The sequence below is a fragment of the Oenanthe melanoleuca genome, chromosome 3 (assembly GCF_029582105.1).
Source record: "Oenanthe melanoleuca isolate GR-GAL-2019-014 chromosome 3, OMel1.0, whole genome shotgun sequence".
Lineage (NCBI taxonomy): Eukaryota > Metazoa > Chordata > Aves > Passeriformes > Muscicapidae > Oenanthe > Oenanthe melanoleuca.
In genome coordinates this window covers 101,041,868-101,065,143 of record NC_079336.1, presented here as the reverse complement: position 1 = coordinate 101,065,143, position 23,276 = coordinate 101,041,868, and the positions used below count along the sequence as shown (strand labels likewise).

General features: G+C 43.1%; 1 protein-coding gene across 4 annotated transcripts; it reads left to right on the top strand.

Moving 5' to 3' along the window:
• The first annotated feature begins 3,976 nt into the window (after positions 1-3,976).
• FERMT1 (FERM domain containing kindlin 1) lies at positions 3,977-22,829 on the top strand. 4 transcript variants are annotated; one of them, XM_056488144.1, is made up of 16 exons: positions 4,027-4,073; positions 6,325-6,451; positions 7,043-7,216; positions 8,700-8,933; positions 10,379-10,525; positions 11,071-11,284; positions 11,723-11,825; positions 13,005-13,112; positions 13,969-14,100; positions 14,242-14,291; positions 16,342-16,466; positions 17,484-17,590; positions 18,174-18,395; positions 19,075-19,199; positions 20,937-21,078; positions 22,189-22,829. In XM_056488144.1, the coding sequence occupies exons 3-16, from the start codon at positions 7,066-7,068 to the stop codon at positions 22,360-22,362; spliced, it is 2,034 nt and encodes a 677-aa protein (XP_056344119.1). In that variant the 5' UTR covers positions 4,027-4,073; positions 6,325-6,451; positions 7,043-7,065; the 3' UTR covers positions 22,363-22,829. The 4 variants fall into 4 exon arrangements, with proteins under 4 accessions (XP_056344120.1, XP_056344119.1, XP_056344117.1 ...); XM_056488142.1 differs by having other exon boundaries at positions 4,058-4,073; positions 6,322-6,451; XM_056488141.1 differs by lacking the exon at positions 4,027-4,073 and adding an exon at positions 5,767-5,785 and having other exon boundaries at positions 6,269-6,451.
• The last annotated feature ends 447 nt before the right edge of the window (positions 22,830-23,276 follow it).

Genomic DNA, 23,276 nt, shown 5'->3' with positions numbered 1-23,276 from the left:
AAAAAACAGTTTCATTTGCAACTATAGCTTCGCAAAGCTTCATTGCTTCAGCTGAAAGCAGCATGAGAGAGGCCTGTGTCACCAGTCAGCTGTCAGGAGAACATGCTCACTGTGACGGTCCTTTCTGGGCAGTTCCCTCCTGTGTTTCTTCTGATCCCTCCCTCTCACCCTTCTCAGTTCCTCCTGGGGAAGGGGGTTGTGGTGGCAGTGTTGAGTGACTCACCCTCTGCACCAGGCAGGGAAGTGTTTCACTATGAGGTGCTTCTCAAGCATGAGCCAGCCAGAGACAGAAAGCAGACTTTAAAAACCCCCAGAAGTCTCACCACCCAGAGGGTGGGAACCGAGACAGCCTTTGTGAGCTTGACTCATTATGAGTCAGTGCTGTCTGTTCTGTACCAAGGGGCACCCCAATGCCAATGCATCAGCCTCAGACCCCAGCTCAGATCTGCAACAGCAGCTTCAACTCCCCTAAACCGAGAGATTTTTAATTGTTGCTCTTAATCCAAGATCCACTTACAGGACTTAGATTTTTCTCTTACAGGAATTGAATTTTTCCAAAGCTTCAGATATTTAGACCATGGCTGTTGGTGTCACCAACCAGCAGTACAGCCAAGGGGTACCAAAGATAAAGTACTGCCACCTATGGACATTCATCAGAGAGCAGATTTTCAACGTGAAGAACCTCTATGGTACAGATCAGCTTTCCTCAATAGCTTTGTCAGTAGTGCCTGGTGCTCATGCCAGAGTTTGCGTTGATTAATTTCTTTGTCAGTAATGGGGGGGACACAGAGATAAACACTTTACTTCTTTGCCTACAGCAAGTGGAAAACTTTCATTTAGCACAACAAAAATCATCTGCCTGCTGAGTGTAGATTTCAGAAATCACATCACAAAATAACAAATTCTCCGCGGGGAGAGAGGGCACCACTGTTTTACATCTCCCCTCTTTGGTTTTGATGCCCTTACATGAAGGAAGATCTCCACTGACCAGCCATAGGATATGAGAACACGACACTGACACTCTCTCCTCAGCTTTAGTCTCACCTGTCATTTAAGACTATGATACTCAGTACAACAACACCAGCTTCTTTAAGGCTTTAGTAAATTTACAAGTGCCAGGTACCTGCAGGGGCATTTAAATATTTTTCGAACTTCTTTATATAACTTTTCCCACACTGAGAACTCACCAACTGCCCTCCAAATTCCTGGCATTCCCTCAAGTAATTCCTTGGAAAAGCTGAAGTTAATGAGTGTCTAAAGAGACCTAAAGAGACGTGGGGGAAATGCAGCACTTGCAACAAGTTGCTGTTGCTCCCCATCCCCCTCGTGGTTCTGCTCTAGATCCGCTTTTGACACAGCCTGGCAAACCCGGAGTGGGAAATGCTGCTTTGGGAGAAGGAGGAAGTATTACAGCTATTGCATGGAGAATGCAGAGAAATCTAAGCAAGGCAAGTAGGAGAGGAATGGGAATTTGGAAAACAGATACATCCACAAGCTGGGGTGAGCCCAATAGTACCCAAAAGTAAACACTGAGCATTTTTTCTCTATCGTTAAGGAAAAACCACAACAGAAATACAGAAGCCTATGAAAAAAGGGAAGACGTTTCCCCAGACCTCATGTTTGTTAACAAGAGCATTGACACAACAATAGAGCCAGTCTTACACGATTAACTTATCACTTGGTGATAATTCATAACATTGCCTAAGAAAAGCACAGAGAAGCTATTAAAAGCATATTGGAAGAAGAAATACACATTTTACCCAAAATTCCGTATTTATTATTCTGCCTTTGTCATGTTGCTTTCTCATGCTCCCAAAAACATACTTTTGTCTACTAAGAGACTCTCAGCTATAGGTAGACCCTTTGGAAAAGGAATCAAACTCTAAACAGATCACATTCAGCCTTAGCTGAGACCCAAATAATAAATTAACACTATTAAATTATCCAGTAAGCCTCATTCCTGACTGAAGGAGGCTTGTAGCATATAAACTGTTAAGAAGCTGCATATGAAGGCTTCATTTCCTGTCTTTTTCCAGGGGAACTCTGGAAAAGTTGTTGCTCCATTACAGTTTTTCCCATTCACCTCTCAAAGCATGAGAGAATTACAGGTCTCCAAATCTGGTTTCCTCAGCCTCTTGAGAGATGACTGAAAATGAACACACTGCCTCCAAAACATTCTCTAATTTGCAATTTCTAAGATGTAAACCATCACTGCCTCAGATGCTGGGGGTATGATCAGTGTTCACTGAAAACCCACCTATTTCCATGCAACACTTTGTGCTAGATTCACACAGAATTTACCCCAACCTCTTTGTCTTCTGGCTTTTTTCCAGATCTTTTTTTCTTCATCCAGGGACCCTCTCCAAGGGACCTGGCAGATGGGTGACAGAGATTTTTTCAGCAGTCCCAGAGCAGTTCAGATGGAACATGAGCCCCATCCCTCCTGGCACAGCAGGACTAGGCTGACATCAAACTCTAGAGTCTCTTCTCTCAAGTTAGTTATTCACAGACAACTGACGGGGGGAAATAGTGCTTACACTCAGAAGAGGTCAGGATTTGGACCAGCCTAGAGATAAGAGTAAATATTTATTGACTGGCCTAGCAACCATCTTTGCTTTTATTGATTATCTCCCAAGCACCATTTTTTCCCAATTTGATCAAGAGCTTGTGATTTTGCTTTATTTTTATTTATGTTTATTTTATTTATGTTTAGTGAACAAAACTAGGATGTGTTTGAGCTGAGTAGCAGCAGGCTTGACTGTTTACAATTTTTCCTGGACCTCTGCAGCAAAGCTCTGCTTAGGCTGAATGGAGCACCAGGAAAACCTTCTTAGTTTGACATCCTAGCCCCATAAGTAAGGATGCAAAAGTAGCCAGTAAAAGCTCATGTAGCCAGAATATTCTGGCCTAAGAACTTTCCAGATTCTTACAATTGCTTTCTCAACTATTTAAAGTAACTCACACCTGAATTTTATATTACCCCATGGTCCATACAAAGGTATTTGCTCATCTGCACATGTACCTTTCTTGAAATAATAATAAGCAGGTAGCTTACCAAACTGTCCTACAAACATCTAAAAAGCTACTGAGTCAAGACAATGCCAAGGAGCAGCAAAAGCAGAGTTACTCCACATGGCCTCAGGCATGGACAAAGTATCCAATCAGCCTGAGCTTAACTAGAATGCCTGAAACTGGTCCCAGCTCAGTCTGGCCAGAGTGACTAAAGGCCTCTGTGTGCCCTCAGGTGACAGAAAGCCCTGAAAGTCTTCATGAGCTCTCAAGTTCCTGTCTCCAAGGACGTCTGATATAACAAGTGCATGCACAGACAACCTAAAGAGATGAGCGTGATCAGAGCCGCTCTGGGAGCTGAGCCTAGGGGAGCAAATATCCTGTGATATTATCTGTGGTTTGACAACTTCACAGCTTCATTGTTCTCATGAGAGTAACTATTTGTTGCCCATAGTGTGTCAAAGATTCATCCTTTATATCTCTGCAGTCTTCTTCCAGGCTATTAATTTAATCTGAAAGAATTTTCTCCTTTATTCTCTCTGTTTGTCTTTTCTGTCTTTGGTTTGGTTTTTCCACTGTGCTTAATCTCGTCACTGTACCACAGTGTAAGTCAAAAGTTTAAGGCGAGAAAGACTTTCTGCAGAAATCTGGCTCACAGAGAAGCTTTTGCTCCTTTCCTGTCGGTCCAATCCAGTGTTACGCTGTGCCTCTTCTAACACATCCCCACCTCGCAAACACACCTTTCTATTCTTTGCCGTGGCGCCCTCATTTTCTCCTGGTAGCCTCAAACCTCTAAAAGCAACCCCCGAAGCTGCTCGATGGCCTGGGCTCATCGCTGGGCTGGTGTCTCTGGGCAGTAAGCGAGCAGGAGACCCTGAGCACCCGCCGGGGCGGACAGCGCTCCTCGCAGCTTTCTCTCACCGCGGGCGGGCGGGCGGAGGGAAGGGGAAGCAGGGTAAAAGGGGCCGCCTTCCCGGGGTGCCACTCCTCTCCTGGCTGTTTCTCAGAGGCCAGGTGGCGGCGGAGGGCGCGGGAGAGGGGAGCGCTGCCGGCGGGGACGGCAGGTGAGGAGCGCGGGGCGCCCGTCGGGAGCGCGGGGCGGTGTCGGAGCGAGCCCGGCTCGGGGCACCCGCGGGCGGAATGCCCGGCGGGACAGCGCGGGGCTGCTCGTTCACTGCCCTTCTCGCTGCGCTTGGCGCGCTGCGGGCCGCCCGGCGCTTCCTCCGAGGGAAAGCGGCGCTGCCGTGGGCGCTGCAGGCCGGGCCCCCGGGCACCCTCCGAGCTGCGCCAGGCACCGCCAGCCCGAGAGATACTTGGGGAAACAAGCTTGACCCTAACCCCGCGCCGGTAGCACGTTGCTCCAGCGCGATTCACAACTTTTTCCATTCCTCTTGGGGCTCTAAGGGCTAAAATCTGCGGAGAGCTCGATGCGTAGAGCCATTGCTGCTTTTGGATAGCTGCGTTGGCCAAAATACGCCGCAGAAATGCCGAGTGGAGCCAGCAGTAGCCTGAGGACACGTTTCTGGCCTGTTTGATCCCCCCGTGCCAAGCCTTGCGGCTCCCACGTGGAGCCCAGGAGCTGGGGCGTGCTCCCGAGCAGATCCAGGCTTGACCTGAAGGCCGTAAGATGTGGAGCCCAGACAGTTTGGGTTTGGTTGGGGCTTAATACTGAGGGGTTCGTTTTCCTCCTTGATTTGCTTGCTCCGTTTTCGAGACCAGGCTTTGTTTGTGCTGCGTACTCCAGTAGATTTACAAGTGTTTGTGTTGCCTTATCTTCAAACTGAAACCTGCTGGTTGCAAGAGGAAGTGGGGAAGAACGTGGCTTTAGGAAATAATGGACTGCCAGGATTAGTGTACTGAGGCCGTGGTTTTCCAAGCCGGTGAAAGAAAAGGTTTCACCCACCCCTTGGGCTGCTTATTTTCACCCATGTCAGCACAGGCATTTGTGTGCAGAATTAGACTGGGAAGTGAAACCAAATTTAAAAAGACACCCAAAAAAAAATCCAAATCAGCTCCTAAGTGTTTTAGCTGGCCGAAGAGGGCAGATGAGACTGCTGCTTTTCTGTAACAATAATGGTTTATAGTGCAACAAGGGTGGGCAAAAGTAGAGTTCATCTGCTGGACTGCACCCCTGTGCTCCTGAAATAAAATCCCATAGTTTGCAACCTTTGGCCATGGATTACTTTTGAAGTTGTTTCTTGATGCTTAGGAGCATGACTAGGGGCATTTTGACTTTTCTAAAGTGAGGATTTTTGTTTTGCTCTGAATACAATGCAAGGACAGCTGTTCTGTGCGCCCTGTACTGCACTTGTGCTGAAAGCCTCACCCATGCATGGGACACCATCTCAGGACCTGGCTCTTGGATGCTTTAGGAGAGCCACAGCCCTTCCCCTCCGTGGGTACCCCCTGGTCTAGTGCATACCTAAGTTCATAAATCCATGTGGCACACAGCAGCACAAATGCAAAATCCTTTATCCTAGAGGCAGGAAAGCCAGTGTTTCCAGTCTCCAATACAATGCCTTTATTTACCAAGGCAAGCCAAGCAAACTTCTTGGATAAGTATCAACCCTTGTTGGTTTAGTAACTGTTTGGTGTAAAGGTGTAGGCTGGCACATGTAAGAACCCAATTAACAGCAGTGCTTGTTCCATAGTGTGAATTGGCCTCTTGGAGTCACACAGTTATGAAGCTGCAGTTTTCTGACTTAGGGCTCTCTGTGTGTCTGTAATTTTGGAACTTCAGGGCACACTCCCAGCCCCATCCCAGTGAAACTCGCTGGTAAGGTGATTTCCCTCTAAAAGGATGACTTTGAGCTGGTCAGATTATGCATTTATAGTGTCATTTGTTTAAGGGGAAATCCATCTAATCTTTAACACATACATTGTCATTGCCTTTGCATTTGGAATCTCTTTCCTTAATAGTCGACTTTGTCATTACCACCTCACCTCTATTATCCCTTTGATGACAAATTTTATATCAATGGCATTGACAGCAGTTTTTGAATTACAAAACACTTCTTTTTAAGAAGATCTACAGCAGCCTGTAACGTTGTTACATCCCTGTTGGCTCAGTTATTTTCTATGTTAAAAGCAGTCTGTGCAGGGCCCCTACAGCAAGAGTCTGGGACCTGTGTTCTTGTGTGTTGCTGAAAGTTTGCAATAAATGGAATTCATCCATTTTATGCTTACACATCAACTGCAAAGGCTTGTTTCAGGACAGAGAGCTGATGTGGTACCTTCTCTCACTGGTTAAATATCACAGATCCTGCCTGCAGCATCAGTTAGTTACCTTATACCTACAAGCTCTTTCTTCAGCAGAACCCAGCTGATGATAACCAAAGCTTCTATTTGGAGCATCTCCTCTAGTTTGTCTTGGCGTGATTACTGTTCACCTGTCTTGGCAGGAGCCTGGTGGGATCTCAGACAATCCACCCTGCTGAAAAGGGTATGTGCCTACCTCCCTGTGCAAGTCAGCAGGAACTGCAGATCTGTGCCTGGATAATGCTGGCAGAGAGCCACTAAAGTTGTCTCCCCTTGTATGCACTTGTATGCACAAATAGGTAAAACTGCTGTCTGGATTTGGTCCTTTGTGAGCAAGCTGGTAGAACTACAAGTGTAAACTTTGATTTGTACTGAAAATTACAACCCTAAGTGTGCAAGTCAACAAAATGCCTTTGTTCACTGGACAGATTGCTGAAGCAAATCCCACCCACAACTGCAGGCTGTACAATGTCCAGGCTGCTAGATTAGCACTGGATGGTGGGCAAACCCAGCTAAAACTGAGCTATCTCTACCCAAATGCAGGCATCTGGGTTGGGGGTGTGACAAAATCAGAATAAAACCAAAAAATCCCACATTCCTATCTTGCAAGAGCAGAGTATAGTTCAGAGGTAACAAGACAGCACCTCTGAAGTTCCATCCAAGGCCACTGCAAAGTCCTGGCAGCATGGAATGATGTTGAGACTATGGAGAAATGCATTTTTTTCAGAGAGGGGAGGAAAACCATGATGTTTGTTTGGTTGGTTTGCTTTTGCAGGGCTTACACAGACCTTTCCCAAGATGGTTTCCTCAACTGAATATGGGTCACACAGCTGGGAGCTCTCACTGACAGTTGATCATCAACATGAAGGTGTACAAAAGGAACAAGTTCTACATGTCACAGGGGACCTTCATGTTGGAGGACTGATGCTGAGACTAGTAGAAAAAATCAGTGAGTAAAGACCTGTTTCACATACACAGTGTTCCTAAGTAATAAGTGGGGCTTCCCTCTATGAAGAAGGTTTCTGTGTGTTTTGAAATGGTACTGCCTCCCTTCTGTCTCATGGCACAGAGTGTGGAGGTTCTCAGACCCAGCGGTTTCTGTGGTCAGAACCCCTCCCTGTGTTCCACCCTCTGTGGCTAAAGCCAGCAGTTACCATAGTGCCAACAAAACTTTAGGTTTGCCTATCAGTTGAACAAAAATAATGAAACCAGGCTAACAATTCAAGTCCCTTTCCAGAAGGATGTTACAGGTGTGTGGCTTGGGGGGCAGGAGAGGTAGATGATACCTGTTTATCCACCCGTGGCTGTCAGAGAGGATGAGTTGTTAAAGGCACTTCAGAAGTTTCTGTTTCCTGTGCTATTGTGGCATTCTATCCTAAGTCTGAGCCGTGTCATCCATTGCATAGATATAGTAGGGAAGAGCTGGGAAAAGCCAAGACTGGCTGAGTCTAAGTTAAGAAATGAAAAGTAAAATCCCCTGTGTACAGGCACAGCAAAGGAACACAGGAAGAGAATCTAAGATCACTTCTGTCACCCTCTCTGCCTACTTAGACACACAGTTCAGCCGGAAACTGCTGGTAGCCAGAGTTTCCACTGTGTCAGAGGACTAATTTTTCACAGCATTTTTTTTTAAATACTCAACTGGTGTGAAAAGCTTTCTATATTAATATTTAAAGCAAATCTGTAACTGACTTGTGTCAGCAGCTCTCTTGAGACACAGCTCTTACAAGGGGACTTCAAAATAGGACAGGGCTCTGCTGTGTTACAGACATGCTAAGGAATAGCCTCTGCCTCATGGAGCTGATGAGGAACAAGGACTGATGCAAAGACTGAAACAGCTTGAAACCTGCTACTACAAATTGGCATCTGGGAAGTCATCTAATCTTGGAATTCCCACGGAATTGAGAGCAGCAATACTTTGTCTCTTTCCTTGTGCATATGCTGCTACTTAGCTGTGTGTAAACCAGGACTCCCATGGACTCAAAGCTCGTTCTTAACACTCTCAAGATGAGCTGCTCAGTGCTGCTGCCAGGAGGCTGTGGAAGAGCTCCTGGCTGCACAGGAGATTTTGTAGGAGGATTTTCAGCTTTCACTGACAGGTTCTAAACTGGAGCCCTTTGTTGTTAGTGCTTATCCCAGCACAATCCCCACAGCATTGCACCATATGTAGCACCAGATTCAGGAGTTCTTTCTCTGTGGATATCCACAAGACGAAGGCAGTGCCACAGTCAGTACCTAAGTTAGATCTTCAGGGAAAACAAAGTTGGTTCCCAGTGACTGCCACAAGAATTCAGCAAACAGGGTCTAGGTTGGGACCTGTAGTTGCTGCTTTAATCTAAATAAATATTTGTGTTTGTGAAGACCTCTTTCTGAACCAAGTGTTTTGTATATTTGCTCCATAGTTTGTTGGTAACCATTTTGTATTCTCCTAGAAATAGCACAAGATTGGTCAGACTATGCTTTTTGGTGGGAGCAAAAAAAATGTTGGCTTCTGAAAACCCACTGGACACTGGATAAATATGGGGTGCAAGCAGATGCTAAGCTGATCTTTACTGCTCAGCACAAAATGCTGCGGCTTCGCCTGCCAAACATGAAGACTGTGAGACTGAAAGTCAGCTTCTCTTCCATGGTGTTCAGAGCTGTCAGTGACATCTGCAAAATACTCAGTAAGTGAAGATAAATCTCCTCTGGCAACTAAGCTGGAGCATTTGATTGGGTGACTTTGTTTTGATGTGAAGTCCTTCCTCACAAAACCATTTAGCACCAAGGGAAATTTGAGACAGATTTTTGGGGGTTTCAGTATGCAGTGCAAGTCAGTGGTTCTTTGTCTGATGAAAGCGCAGTCAGGAATGTGTCCCACAAGCTGCAGGAGTACTGGATAGTCAAAGCTGGCAGTTTTCTAGGAATCCTTGTCCTCTGGAGCAGGACTTGGTCCTGATTATTCTGTGCCATTGACTAAGAGTTTGAGATCATCAGCGTCCTACACCAGCCTTCACCACAGGGAATTTCATTGGTGTCAACTGATCTACCACCTATTTTCACTAACATCAATGATATCCAACTCTTGCCTGTTACATGTGCTCACTTCAGATGTAGCATGTTTTAAATGTTCAAAACTTCTGTATGCCCAGATCTGTTCAGGTCAGGGCACACCTAAAAACCCCACCCCAGCCCATTAATGTCTCACAGCACTGAGTCCCCCAGTCTCTACTCTTCCCAATAATGGGGCATTTCCAAGTTGAGGGTTTGGAGCATGCCAGATGTGTGCCTGTGATCAATGGGGATCAGTTGAGTCTACAAGCAGTCTTCAAAATCCGTTTGGTTTAGGGTGAAATAGAGATTAAATTCCTCATCTTAATTTAGATCTTCAAAGCTTAGTCCACTTACCCACTCATCTTCAGAAGGAATTTACTGCCTCATATTGATCCACTTTCAATTTCGTCTCCTGGCAGTGGATTGTGAAAGGTGTAATGTCTTTATTATACCTAACAGCTCTGATATACTGATGCCATAATTGTCCAACTGGCATTTGGCCAAATTAAATATTCCTACATTTTCCCTCCAAATTGAGTCAGTACAGAAACACTGTAACTTTGAATGAGTGAATACTGTTAAAAATATCTGCTTACCCCAGGGTAAAAGTTTTTTTCAGAAATGAAGTGCCAGGTTTGTGGCTGGGAATATCTGTCTGAATTAGTAGTGCATTTAGAGAGCAGTGAGAACCAGGACAGAATCCTATATGAGAAATACATTGAATAATAAAAGGTATGAACCTCAATTACAGTGTTTCTTGCTTATCCCTAATTTAGATATTTACAGAAGCTATTATGCTCTTAGGTGACTGCAGAGCTGTTAGGGAGAAAGAGCTTTTTCCTGGCATTCTAAAATGCAGTTACACTTCCTATAAAAGTAGATTTCAATCAAACTCACTCTTACCATCCAAAGTCTTTGACCTTGTTATAGACTTAGTGGATTTTCCACAGCTACTACTTTCAACCCACTAAAAATAAAGTCCAGATTGCAACATGAAGCTTCCTGAAATGCTGTTACCAACCATGGGTGCTTTTTTGGATGTAATCATCTTGCCTCACTTCCCAAATTGCCTTTGTAGATATCAGGCGGTCAGAAGAACTGTCTTTGTTGAAGCAGTCAGAAGGCACACTCAAAAAGAAAAAGAAAAAAGACAAGAATAGCAAAGAACCAGCTACAGAAGATATCTTGAACCTGAGCAACTCTCCAGTGAGTTCTGGATTACCAGGTAGTGAAAAATCAATATGATTTTATTGTTGTGACTGGAAGTCAAAAAGAGGAAGAAATTCTTTGTTAGGCAAAGGAGGCCTGTTTCATGTTGGATGGTCTTAGAGACACAGTGGGCCTGAAATCAGTGGCTTCAAGAAATCTCCAATATGTCAGTATTTCCCTCTTGTCTCTAGAAATGTTTTCCTTTCCATTGGTATGAGAAAGGCCACATTAGAAAACAGTGGCCCTGCACACAGGATGTGCTGTTGTCCTTTGAAAGAGGAGGAGAACTTTTAAAATATTCATTAAATTAGGCAACCTGCAAGGAAAATGAGGAGTAAAGGCTTGAAAGCATGTGTTTCCTGTGTCTAACACAACTGAGATTTCACAGAGCAAGAAAGAGCATTTCTGTCCCTGAGGTCACCTCACCTGTGAAAGGACAAGGCCAGTTGGATACAGCAGAGATAGGAGACTGTCTTGAAAGAAAAGGGTTCATTTTTTATGGTGGGAAGTAGTGGACAGGACCATTTTTCATGGGAATAACATTATGCTCTTACCTTGCAGCCAATGCAGGTTTATACAGTAAAACCATGACACCTGTTTATGATCCTGTCAGTGGGTCACCAGCTTCTTCCACAATTACTTGGTTCAGTGATGGTTCCTTGACTGAGCAGAACTGCAGCATCCTGGCCCTCAGTCATTCCACCTGTTCTCCAGAGATGCTGGCAGAGATGTACCAGCCACGGACTTTGGCTGACAAGGCCAAACTCAATGCAGGGTAAGGTGCCTCTCCTGAGATCCTTTGGGTTTAAAATGAGGAATGATGGCAATGTGCAGGCTCTGAGCTCAAGTCTGCTGTTAGGCGAAGGCAAATTCAGTTGAACATGGTGGGCACAGCTGAAGAACAGTTTGGATGGCTAACTCCAAAGGCTTTAAGTAGACAGTGGAAAGAGATATGTGGATAAGTTCAATTATTTTGCATTAAAAATAGGTGACTGAGTTCTGCACAAGTAAACATTGCTTATTGTATATACACAGAAAATGGAAGTTGGAATTCTATATGAGTGTTCCACCTTCTTGAGTTACATGAATTTTCCCCAGATTTAGAGGAATTAGAGCTGTTTGTTCCCACTTTTGTTTCACAATTGCACTGGAGCTCTGCAGGTGTGATGATATTTCCTGTACAGATGAATCTGTGGGTTGTTTTCTTCCACAGCTGGCTGGATTCATCTCGATCACTTATGGAACAAGGTGTTGGGGAGGAAGATCTGCTTCTTCTACGCTTTAAATATTACACTTTCTTTGATTTGAATCCAAAAGTAAGAGCCTTGTTTTTATTGCTATTCATTGTTTGCCTGCTTTCATGTCAAGGAGCTATACAGTAATATAGAGTATATATAGCTCTATGTAGAATTTTAGCTAGGATTTGTAACAAGCCCTTCAAAGAGATCAAATTCAGCTTCTTCCCCTCAGCTACAGCTGCACTTTTACCCTCTGGACACTGAATCACTGTTCCTCATGTGAAATGAGATCTTAAATTTAAAGATGGGATCTGAAGAGCACTAGAAACAGTATCCCTACTGCCAGAGGGGCTGGTTTACACAGGAAAAATTAAGGGGAAAACTAGACTAGCAGTATCCTAAATGATGTATGGAGTCCTCTTTTTGAAATTTGGCTTAAAATCACATTTATATTGGACTGCCCTCATTGAATTTCACAGCTTTTCTGGACTGAAGCCCTCAGAAGAAATCAGGGCACTTTCCAGTTTATCTGGCATGTTTTTAGGTGAAATGGCACCCCCACTAAAATCCAAGTACCTCTTTCTACTTCAGCAGTCCAAACATTTCCCTTCTCTGCCTCAGCCAGCCCTGGAGCCAACCCAAAAGAGCTTCAGGCAACCTAGTATCCCACCTCTGCTGGGAGAGGTTACGCTCTGAGGGTTGCCCTCCCAGCACCTACATTTCACCAGCTCTGGGGCTTGAACATTTCTGAGTCACTTCAGCTTATTAACCAAGCAGATAATAAGGAATAATCACTATTCAAAAACCAGATAGTGAATTAATGCAGATCTGGCAAATCTCAAGCCAGTGCAAAAACAGAACCAGAAGTGAAAAAGCAGGAGAGCAAGAAAGGAAGTCAGGAACAAGAGAGTTCTGCAGGCCACATTCGAGTCAGCCATGTCACATGATTTTCTCCCAGTGTGGTTTCACATCTTGGTTACTCCAGTCCAAGGCCTCCTGCCTCAAAAGGGGACATTGAGCCTCACCTTTTTCTTCAGCCAGGGGCTCCTGGTTAGTTTTCTGTTGGCTCAGCAAGCCCTGGGCCCACGCACACAGCCACGTGAGCTGGTACCAGACAAGGAGGGTGTTTGCAGCCTGGCAGAGGTGGGAGGAGGAAGGAAACAAGCGCTGTGGTTCAGCCCAGCCTTAGATCAGCTGCAGCTGCTGGCGAGTCTGCCTTGGAGGTCACTAAGGAGCAGTGTTTGCTCTTCCCTGCAGTACGATGCAGTGAGAATCAACCAACTCTACGAACAAGCCCGCTGGGCCATCCTGCTGGAGGAGATCGATTGCACAGAGGAGGAAATGCTCATCTTCGCTGCGCTACAGGCACGTACTTGAGCCAAGTTGCAAAACCTGTTCCCTCAAGAGGCAGGCACAGGTTAGGACAAGACTAGGACAGAGCCCAGGCCAGGAGCTCTGCTCAGTTTGGGGGTCTGCTCTTGGGGTGAGAAACAATCAGCAGCATCCATCAGCTAAAGCAACTAAACTCAGTAGCAGCACTAACACCATTATTCACACAATTATGGAAACATTTACTAACGTTATCTGTACTCAGAATGTAACTTGGATATCAATATTAGTATGAAGTGTAGCTTCCCATACCAGTTACCATCCCGTCACCTCTTCCTGAAAATCCCTGTAATACACCACGTGTACACCATGTGAACATTTCCCAACAGACAGGAAAAACGCCCCAGCACAATGTGAAGATAGGGACACTATGGAGTACTTGGAAATTTAACTTAACTGGGCATGGCTTAGTCTCTGACCCTAGGTAATAAAGCACACACCTTCATTAATGATAAATTCTTCTCTTTAAAATGTAAGTGGAGCTGCCAAGACTTCACAGCCTGTCACTGCAGAGCAGCAGAGAACATTCCTTCCAAGTTTCAACCTTGTATGGATGGCAGGACAAGGGATCCAAATGTAGCACCGAGTCAGCCTCCCAGAACAGGGGCAGATTTTCAGCAAAGGAATACAAACATCGATAATTAAAATAGGAAACCATTATCAGCCATTGCACAGGAGTCACAGTGGACATGGCTGGTTCCTTGGGAAAACCCTCTGATTCCTGCAGAACTTTAAACAGTTGCCCAAGCCCCAGGAGATCAAATGATCGATCCTCAAACACTGTGATTATGTGTTGATGTATTGACTATTGGATACTGATGTTTTCTTTTAGTACCATGTAAGCAAGTTATCATTATCATCAGAGACACAAGACTCCATCTGTGAATCAGAAGTAGATGAAGTAGAAGCCGCCCTTTCCAATCTGGAAGTGACACTGGAAGGTGGAAACAAAAGTAACATTTTGGTAGGTCCTTTGGGATTCCAGAATTTCTTTTGCTGTGCCAAATCTGTTGACTCTCATGAGCCTTTCTGGTTCTTGATTTTTTTTTCAACAGTTGATTACAGAGTGCATTGTACTAAAATTATTCCTAATTACTTCTGATAGGAGGACATCACAGATATCCCGAAACTTGCTGATAATCTGAAGCTAGTTAGGTGAGTTGTTAAAATGAATAATAAAACATAAAAACCCAAAAGCTTAACCTTAGAAGAAATCTCTTGAGATTTTCATTCTAACCTACAGTACATCTGGCAGTTATTATTGATAAATACCCCAGATAGGCCTAACCAGCCTCATATTCTCTTCCAGTCTTTCTCTTCCTGCTTCTGACAATGTTACTTGGAAAATCTTTCCCACTCCTGGGGTGCTGGGTAGCTATATTTGTACTTATTAAAAGACCCTTCTGTCCGTATTTCCTAGTGCTCATCAGTCATCAACAAAAGAGCCTAAGTTTTATTTTCACATTTACTTTTTTTTTTTTTTGCCAGTAAAAAAAGTGAAAGAAACTTTCAGTTCTCCCTGAGAAGAATTTCTGAACGTAACCCCAGGGAATGTATTTTTTAAACAAAAAAAACATCCAAATTACCCCTTTCTTACCAAACATGGAGTGTTTTTCTAATATCAGTATGAGTTTCTGTGATCCCATTATAATATCTTGTTTATGGGTGATTTAAATGACTGTAGAGACCTCAAGTCTGTAATGCCTTTTATCACAAAACAGTCTTTGTGTCTTAGAAAGATAAAGTGTTCTGTTGTATGAGTATTTATCAGATTCATCCGTTGACAGATGGTATTTTTAATCTGGGAACTGAAAACTGCACCTGAAAAAATTTTAACTGTTGTTAACTGCTAACAATTGTTAATTATTAATTTACAATTTGGAATTTTATGTGACATTCTTATTATGAAGGTGGCTTAAGGTGAAAGGGAATTAAGGCTTTTAACAATGGGTTATTTGTTTTTCCCCAGCAGTAGAGCAGTTTGCTTTTATAAGCATTCAGCAGTTATTTTTCATCATGAAAAGGTTCCTACATAAATGATAAATCACTTACCAAACCTAAGGCATTGTAGAATCCAGGTAGGGTGTAAAACTTTTCTTTAAACAACACCACTTTGTGGCTATAATTATGTGATTAATTGTAAACCTGTATGCAAAGCTGTGCATGTCCTACTGTTTGCTGTTCCTATGGTGAACTTCTATTCCTATTTATTCACAGTATGCACCACAGTAAATGCTGCTTTCATGTGGGGACATGAATTGTGAAGAATTAAATTTGTTTCAAAAACAGCAAGAAAAAGCTTTCTAAAAAGTTTTAAGCATCTTTCTCAGGGATAGAAAAATAATTCTATCTGTCTAAAAATATTACAGTCTCTTATTTTTGAAGAATGTCACCATATTGGAAAACTAAAAGCCAAATAGTTTTGAAAATCAGGTTTTTTAATTTAAACATCAAAATTGTCATTTTCTAGAAAGGATTCTAAACTAGGATTTTTAGAAAGGGTCTGGAGGTATATGTAATAGGAATATATATAGTACATCACTGTTTTCCAGCTATTTCTATACTTTTTCTATCATTCTCTTAGATTTAAAGGAAATACAGGAACTTTTTTTCTTTTTTCTTCTTTTTCCCTTCACTGATGACCTTTTTCACTATCTGTGAAGTATTTCTCTACTCAAATAGTGCTAATACCTCTGGCTTTCTCTCCTGGAGGGCTACAAAGCTTCTATAAACTTAGTGAAGGAATAGAATTTTGTTGTATAGATATTATTCAGCTTAAGCCAAAAAAGCTCGTCTCTGCTTCTTTACAATGAATATGAGTTGGTTTTATGGGTGCAGATATTCAAGATAAGGAGCTATGAAAAACTGATGCCAATTCATGTTAATAAATCAGGGGTTATATTTCTCTTACTGAGTTCATGAGACAAATTATTCTGTTAGAAGGAAATGGCTTTGATTAGTAATGGAAGAAATAAATGAGAAAAATCATAGATGGGATTCAGCTAAAGCCTGGAGTAAAAACCACATCCACACCTGGGATAACCTGAATCCAGTCATTTCCCACCCCCTCACTGACACAGTGGTGTCATTCCCAACCAAAGCCATGGGTATGACCTTGAATTTCAGCAGCTCTGTAATATTTGTGAGGGACTCAGCAGTTTATAGATGTTGATGTAAACAAATGGGATTTCTTTTTTTCTGGTAGGCCCAAGAAGCTGGCACTCAAAGCTATCAAGACATACTGGTTTGTCTTCAGAGATACTTCAATATCTTATTTTAAAAACAAGGAATCTGCCCAGGGAGAACCTGTTGAGAAGCTTAACCTAAAAGGTAGGAATTCTCCTTTCTTTGTTTTTTCTGTTGCATCTGTGAACTGAATAAAATAAGAAATCCCTGCTAGACTCAGGAAGGCAAGCACAGCAGCATTTGTCTGAGAGCTTCTTTAATTCCTGAGACTCCTAAGCAGGCAGATTGCACCTGCAGAAGAGGCTTAAACAGAAAGGATTCAATAGTTTAACCCAAGCTGGGGTTATCAGAGCCTGATTTGTAAAATCCCCTGTACTGCTGAATTCTTCAAGATGAGTCAGGTAGGGAATGTAATGTGTGGAATGCTCTATTTCCAAATGCTTTCATTCTACATTAAATGTGAGTGTTTCCCCATGTCCCTGGCAGCAGGTATGCCAGAGGCTGTCCCTGCATTCTGCAGTGCAGGGGCAGCTCCAGGACTTTCTCTGGGCCTTGTTTGTGTCCTGCATGGGGATTCCCATGGCTACAGCCAGCTGCTGGAGGAGGAGCCCCGGGTGTGCACACAGACACCAGCACCCTGTATAGCCTCCATCTACATCTGCTCCTGCAGGGACATCATTTGTTCAGCATCAGGGAACCTGTGATGCCCAGGACTCATCCTAGAAGAACCCTTTGAAATAGAAGATTGAACAAATGGCTCTGCATCCCAATCTGCATATCCTCAGTAGGTCAGAGAATGCATGGGAAAAACAGCCAGGGTGGCTGTAACCTCACCAAGGAGCCTCTCCCACCAGTTCCTCTCCATTTGAAGTGCTGAGCATTTCCTAAGATCAGGCTGAGGTTTTGGGAGCACTCACATCCTTTCACTTCCATGTTGACACACGTGCTCCCTGAGCTCAGAGCATTCATCACCTGGCAAGCCAGACCAGGCAATGAACTGGAACAAAACCCTTTCATTAGGGCCTAAGCTTCAAAAGTCTTGGCCCTTAGTCTCAAAGAAAAACAACCACCAAGTACTGTTCGTTAGTGTAAAAGCAGTAATTAAAGTCACTGACTTAGTAATGAAATAAATGAATTTCCCTCTGATTCCCTGTGATCTAGGATGTGAAGTTGTACCAGATGTAAATGTCGCAGCAAAGAAGTTTGGAATCAAATTACTAATTCCTGTTGCGGATGGCATGAATGAAGTATATTTAAGATGTGATAACGTGAGTAATAAGAAAAGAGAAAATTTGGATTCAAGATTTATGGCAGATTGTCCTGTTCTAGAATTTGTATAGAAAAATGAGGATGATACAGAGAGTTTATTATCTAAATATTTAGAAAATTTAAGAATGATTGGTGGCCTAACAAATACATAATTGTTCTGGGGACATAAGAACAGTAAGGAATTTTGTGTTTATCATAAGTTGCCAAATAAATCTAGTAGGAAAAACCCAGAATGGACTATCAAAAAAAAAAAAAAAAAAAAGAAAAAAAGCCAGAAGTTACTGGATTTTGTTCCAGTGTTGTCAGAGAATTGAGATTTGGATTTTTTCTTTTTTCTAAATTAGAACTCTCCTCATTCAGATGAGGAGAGCGTGATAAGGACCTTACATTAGTTTTCAGTTTATTGAAATGTATCAGATCATGTAAAAAGCGTTCAGTAGGTGAAAACCAGTCATGCAATAAAATTTCCAAGAGAACCTATTTCAAGGTACTGGATTTCTCAGAAAAATGAAAACCTAGATGTAGTTGGAGCTAGTCCAATCAGGAAGGAAGAGCAGTAACAAGCAATTGTCTTTGTTTCAGGAGGATCAGTACGCTCGGTGGATGGCTGCTTGTGTTTTAGCCTCCAAGGGCAAAACTATGGCTGACAGCTCCTACCAGCTTGAGGTTCAAAAGATCCTGTCCTTCCTCCAGATGAAAAACTGGACCATGAGCTCCCAGGCTGCCTCTGAGCCAGAGAATGTAGATATGAAACCCGAATGCTTCGTCTCACCACGCTATACCAAAAAATTCAAGTCCAAGCAGGTATCCTGAGTATGGCTCTGTGGCTGGGTGTGGCTGGGCTCCCATTCCAGTGGGTGCTAGGGATGAGGCTGGATCAAAGCAGCATTTGGAGGCCATGCAGTACAACACTCTGCAATAGGCATTTGTCCCTTTACAAGAGGCCTTTTCTTCAAACTGAACACAGGGACAGGTGTTTTGGCACCTCCCCCAAGTACCTGTCCTACATTCACACCCTGGCTTAAGCCACCCATGACGTTCTGCTCCTGGTAACACTGTTCCTGTAAGTCTCTTCAGAGTAACAAAGGATTTTAAGGACTGCAAGCTACTGTTGGCATCTGAATCAACAGGGTCTTCCAGTCCTCTTGCCCTTCAAGTCTTTCCTTGCTCTCCACCTAATTCCTTGTCCATTCCTTGTCCTGCTTTTGCTGTGCAAGAGCTCAGCCTGCCCATCCTGAGGAGGGTCCCCAGAGCAGTGTATGGAGCCAGCAGTGCTGCACAGACCCAGACCTGAGACCTTGCTGTCCGTTCTGCCCTTTGCACTTGGGATGTGTCCCCAAGTGCCCTCTGTGCTGCATCTGCACAAACAGTGACAACAAAGTGTCTGAACACAGCATCAGAACTCACGATATCTGATTTAGTGAAAGCAACAGGATTTTTGTTCTCCAGTCAGCTGAAAACTCTCTCTTCCTGTGTTTCCCAGCTGACTGCCCGTATTCTGGAAGCCCACCAAAATGTATCCCAGATGTCCCTGGTGGAGGCCAAGCTGCGTTTTATCCAAGCCTGGCAGTCCCTCCCTGAGTTTGGTTTATCCTACTACATTGTAAGGTAATTGCACTCTCACTCTTGTTCATGCTCAGTGATCTGCAGGAAGTTCTTTGACACCTTGTTCCAAGAACATTTTCTATTTTTTCCCCACAGACTTCTTTTAATTGTAGTGATTTCCATACTGCTGGTTTTTTTCAATAGGAGTAGCACCCAGTAGCTCCATTCCTAGAGTGAGACTCTGCATTACATCTCCCTTGGTACAGACCTCTTGGGTTTAGCCTGAAGTAACCTCTCACTAGCATTTAACCCTTACTGTCATAAACTCTCCAAGATGTAAATAATGCATGACTAATTGGTGTGCTCAGGTTTGCAGGATGTGTTCACTCTGACCCTTGTTCATTGCAATATGATAAAATGCTAATTTCTTTTGTATTTCACTAAGAAAACCGCAAATTATCCCTTTTTAAGGTTAATCTGGAAGAGCAGTGAGTACAAGAAAGGTTCCATTGTGTTCATAGCAGCTTCCTTGGACACAGCAGTGGTCTGACTTTTTCTCTTAACAAAACACCAGAAAGCTGAAAAGTACTGACACAACTTGGAGGCACCTTCCTTAATTTGTGCTTAACACCCCTTCCAGGGCTAGCTAGGAACCATCTGTGGTATAAATTGAACCAGCTGGGAACCACACTCTGGCACGGAGGCCAGCTGGTGTGGAACAGCCCACATCTGCACTGTTAAACTCCAACTTCCCAAAGTCCAGTAGCCTCCTGTGAACTGTGAGATCCTGTTGGTCCTTGGATGTTCCAGGTTCCAAACTGTACCTGGGAGTCACTTGAGAGAGCACTGCTTGTTTGGAGCCAGAATTCTCCCTGAATTCCATGCCCAAAAATGCTCCCTGATCCTGTTGAATTTACTAATGCAGGTACAGATGTTTTGCCCCGTCTGTCATCATTAATCCTGTTAAAAACACAAACAAACCCAACACCTAAACTGCATTTTGTAGTGGTGAATTGCTACGAACTGCTGGGCAGTATCTCAGTGGGGCATTAAGCAAAGCACAAATTGTGTCCAGGTCACATTTTTTCCCTAAGGTGCAGCTGCATCCAAACAGAGGAAGGTTCACAAACAGGATCAGAAATACTGAAAATACTCACAGCAGGCAGATGAGATTTCTTCCAGCTTTCAGCATGAAGGTAGAGGAAGGTTGTTTCTTTACCAGAGTAATCTTTTCCTAGCTATTCCCAACTCAAAAAATTCTGTCCCCCAAATATTCTGATGTTTTTGTATTTATTATTCATCTCGAATTAGAAGGAAGTTGAAATGTTAAAATGCCTCAGTAATTTTGTAATGGAATTTATACTCAAAAACATGTATATATCAGTTGTTTTGATTAAATAATTTAGGTTAATATAGGTTAATATAACTAGAGAGGAACATGTTTCAACATTAGCCTAATGAAGCAACAAAAATTATTGTTGGCATTTTTTCCAGTAAAAATGTAATCAGTTCATGCATTTGGGAAGAACAATATTTTTTTTAGCAGGAAACAATTAATTGGGAAGATTTCAGCCAGATCTACCCTCCTGATTATTTTCAATCTTACACCATGGCTTACCAGCCTACACTTTTGCTTTATAACAAATCCTGTTCTAAAGATGGGTCCAAGCTCTGCTCAATCCCAGGCCATTGTGACTTTTCCCACATTTTTTGTACTTCCAGAGGAGAGCAGCTGAAATGTTTCTCTAGACAGAAATCATTGCAAAGCAGATCTGCTCAAAGGTTTTGGGTTTTTTTCAGGTTTAAAGGAAGCAAGAAGGATGATGTGCTTGGGGTGTCCTATAACAGGCTGATACGGATAGATATGGCCACAGGAGATCCTATCACAACGTGGAGGTTCTCCAACATGAAGCAGTGGAATGTGAACTGGGAAATCCGCCAGGTAAACCTGGAACAGCTCTGTGTTCAGTCCTTGCATTTCACACACTTGAGGATGTTTTCAGAAAATATTTTCAAACCTCACTGAAAAGATTTTGATCGTGTTGTGACATGTTGTTAAATGAGCTGTCTGCAGTTTTTCTTTGTGGAGTCTGTAGCCAAAAATCAGAAACGAAAAGATCACCAGTTTTAAAGTTTCCTACCAAGCTTATTCTTTACAAGCTGCCCTTGATTTTGATGGGATGAAATATAGACTCCAAGGTAAATTCCAACAAGTTGTGTTTACTGCTCTGTCAGTAAAAATCTCATTTGAATTCTTATGCATCATTCTGTACATTGTGGTGGTTCAGTCTCTATTACAGACTGAGGATACAGGAACCCAGTTTGGCTTTCCAATCCCAAACTGAGATTGTAACTCTGTGTCAATGTGTGGTCCCTGCTTTGGGGTTTCAAAGCTTGAAGTCAGCTCTATAAATTGTAGATATGAGGTGGAACTAGTGTGACCTGATGTAAATTGAAGCAGGCTGGGAACTGTTCCTGCTTACGGAGTTTTCCACATCCATCTTCCAGATCCAGGAGAGATCAGATATATTCCCTGCTGCTCTGATGCAGTACTCCCTATGCCAGAGCCTGTAATTCTGGTCAGGCTGCTGGGTTCACATTAAATCCCTCTCAAAAAAGGCACAATCCACAGTGACCAACTAAGCTCAAGTTTGCTGCATTTTAGAACTAATGGTAGCTGGAAACCAAAACTGGGACCCCAAAGGCAGATTTAAGTCAGCACATAAAAATGATTAAACATTATTCATTAGACAAAGAGTCAGGAGTGCCATTCCTGCTCTTACCTGTGTTCACTTTATGTGTCATTGGAAAAAAGCTAAAATATTTTGTTGCCTGCTTGGACAAGCAAAACTTTAACCACAAGAGGGCCCTGATGTAGCAGCAAATCCAAAACCAAGCAGGCAAACTCCCTGAGTATCCAGCAGGCTCAGAACTCTTGGTTAGCAGGAGCAGGAAGTGCTTTATCACAGTATTTGTGATCCAGCTGTGCTCTCACACTTCTCTTTCTTCCTTGCTTATCTCTGTCTGATTTTGGCACATCTGTTCTCCTTAGGTTGCCATCGAGTTTGACCAGAACGTGTCCATCGCCTTCACGTGCCTGAGTGCAGACTGCAAAATCATCCATGAGTATATTGGGGGCTACATCTTCTTGTCAACACGTTCCAAGGACCACAATGAAACACTGGATGAAGAACTCTTCCACAAATTAACTGGAGGTCAGGAATGAGATGAAGTAAACTCTCTTCCCACTGCCTGCTTCTTCTTATAGCTAAGACTACCAGAGATTAAACAAAAATATCTCTGATTGTTAATTGCTGGCTACTAATTATTGTAAGTGTCAGTCTTGTACTATGACTGGGACTGTTGACAGTTTTTGTTAAATACTGAAGCTAAGGTCACTGGATGCAGTATGGCAACTCCCTCATCAATATTTGAGAAAATTGAATCGACTTTGTTTTCCTTTTGTACAGCTCAATGTTTTTAAATAAACAGTGTCTAGCCACTGGACAATTTATTTTATGCTAGTATTTTTAATTGCAGCAATCTCTTTAAGCATCCAGAACAAGTAACTTGAGGATATGGTACAGTGAATTTTCTTCTCTGTTACAGCCAGGCAACTTCCATTGTTAAACTGGCCATTGCTAAAGAGCCCAGCATTTATCAGAACTAAAGCTGAATAAATACATATTTAAAGCACCATGGCTTGTCTAACACTTGCCCTGAGAACACAAAACATTCCAAAGTCCTGCAGACTAAGCTATTGAAACTCCTGTAGTAGTTGCTCAGTTGCTCAAAAATGTAGTACTCATGTCCACCTTCATCCACTGAAGTGGTTTCCTAAAGCCAGAGAAGCTGCAGAGTATTCATCTTCGCAAAACTGGATCCAAAAGGTTCATCTGTTGAGGAATACTGTTACCTGGTTGGAAAATGTGCTTTAGGAACTATCTAAAGATATTAAAGAGGCCTCTGAGTGTTTCTATTTTCTATTCCAGTTACTCTGTGTCACTGACATCACACTGAACTGAGCTGTTCATTAGAGGATCTGAAAAGCCTGTAGAAGTGATCTGATGTGTGTAACACAGAATGCAAAGAGTGATGCTCAGAGGGCTGGAGTCCCTCTGCTCTGGAGACAGGCTGAGA

Bases quoted from the DNA above. Each gene is read 5' to 3' on its own strand.
- FERMT1 (XM_056488145.1), top strand. From the start codon at position 7,066: ATGGTTTCCTCAACTGAATATGGGTCACACAGCTGGGAGCTCTCACTG. The intron at 10,526-11,070 runs GTAGTGAAAAAT...CTTACCTTGCAG, and splicing joins AGTGAGTTCTGGATTACCAG to CCAATGCAGGTTTATACAGT. The intron at 16,467-17,483 runs GTAGGAATTCTC...CCTGTGATCTAG, and splicing joins TGAGAAGCTTAACCTAAAAG to GATGTGAAGTTGTACCAGAT.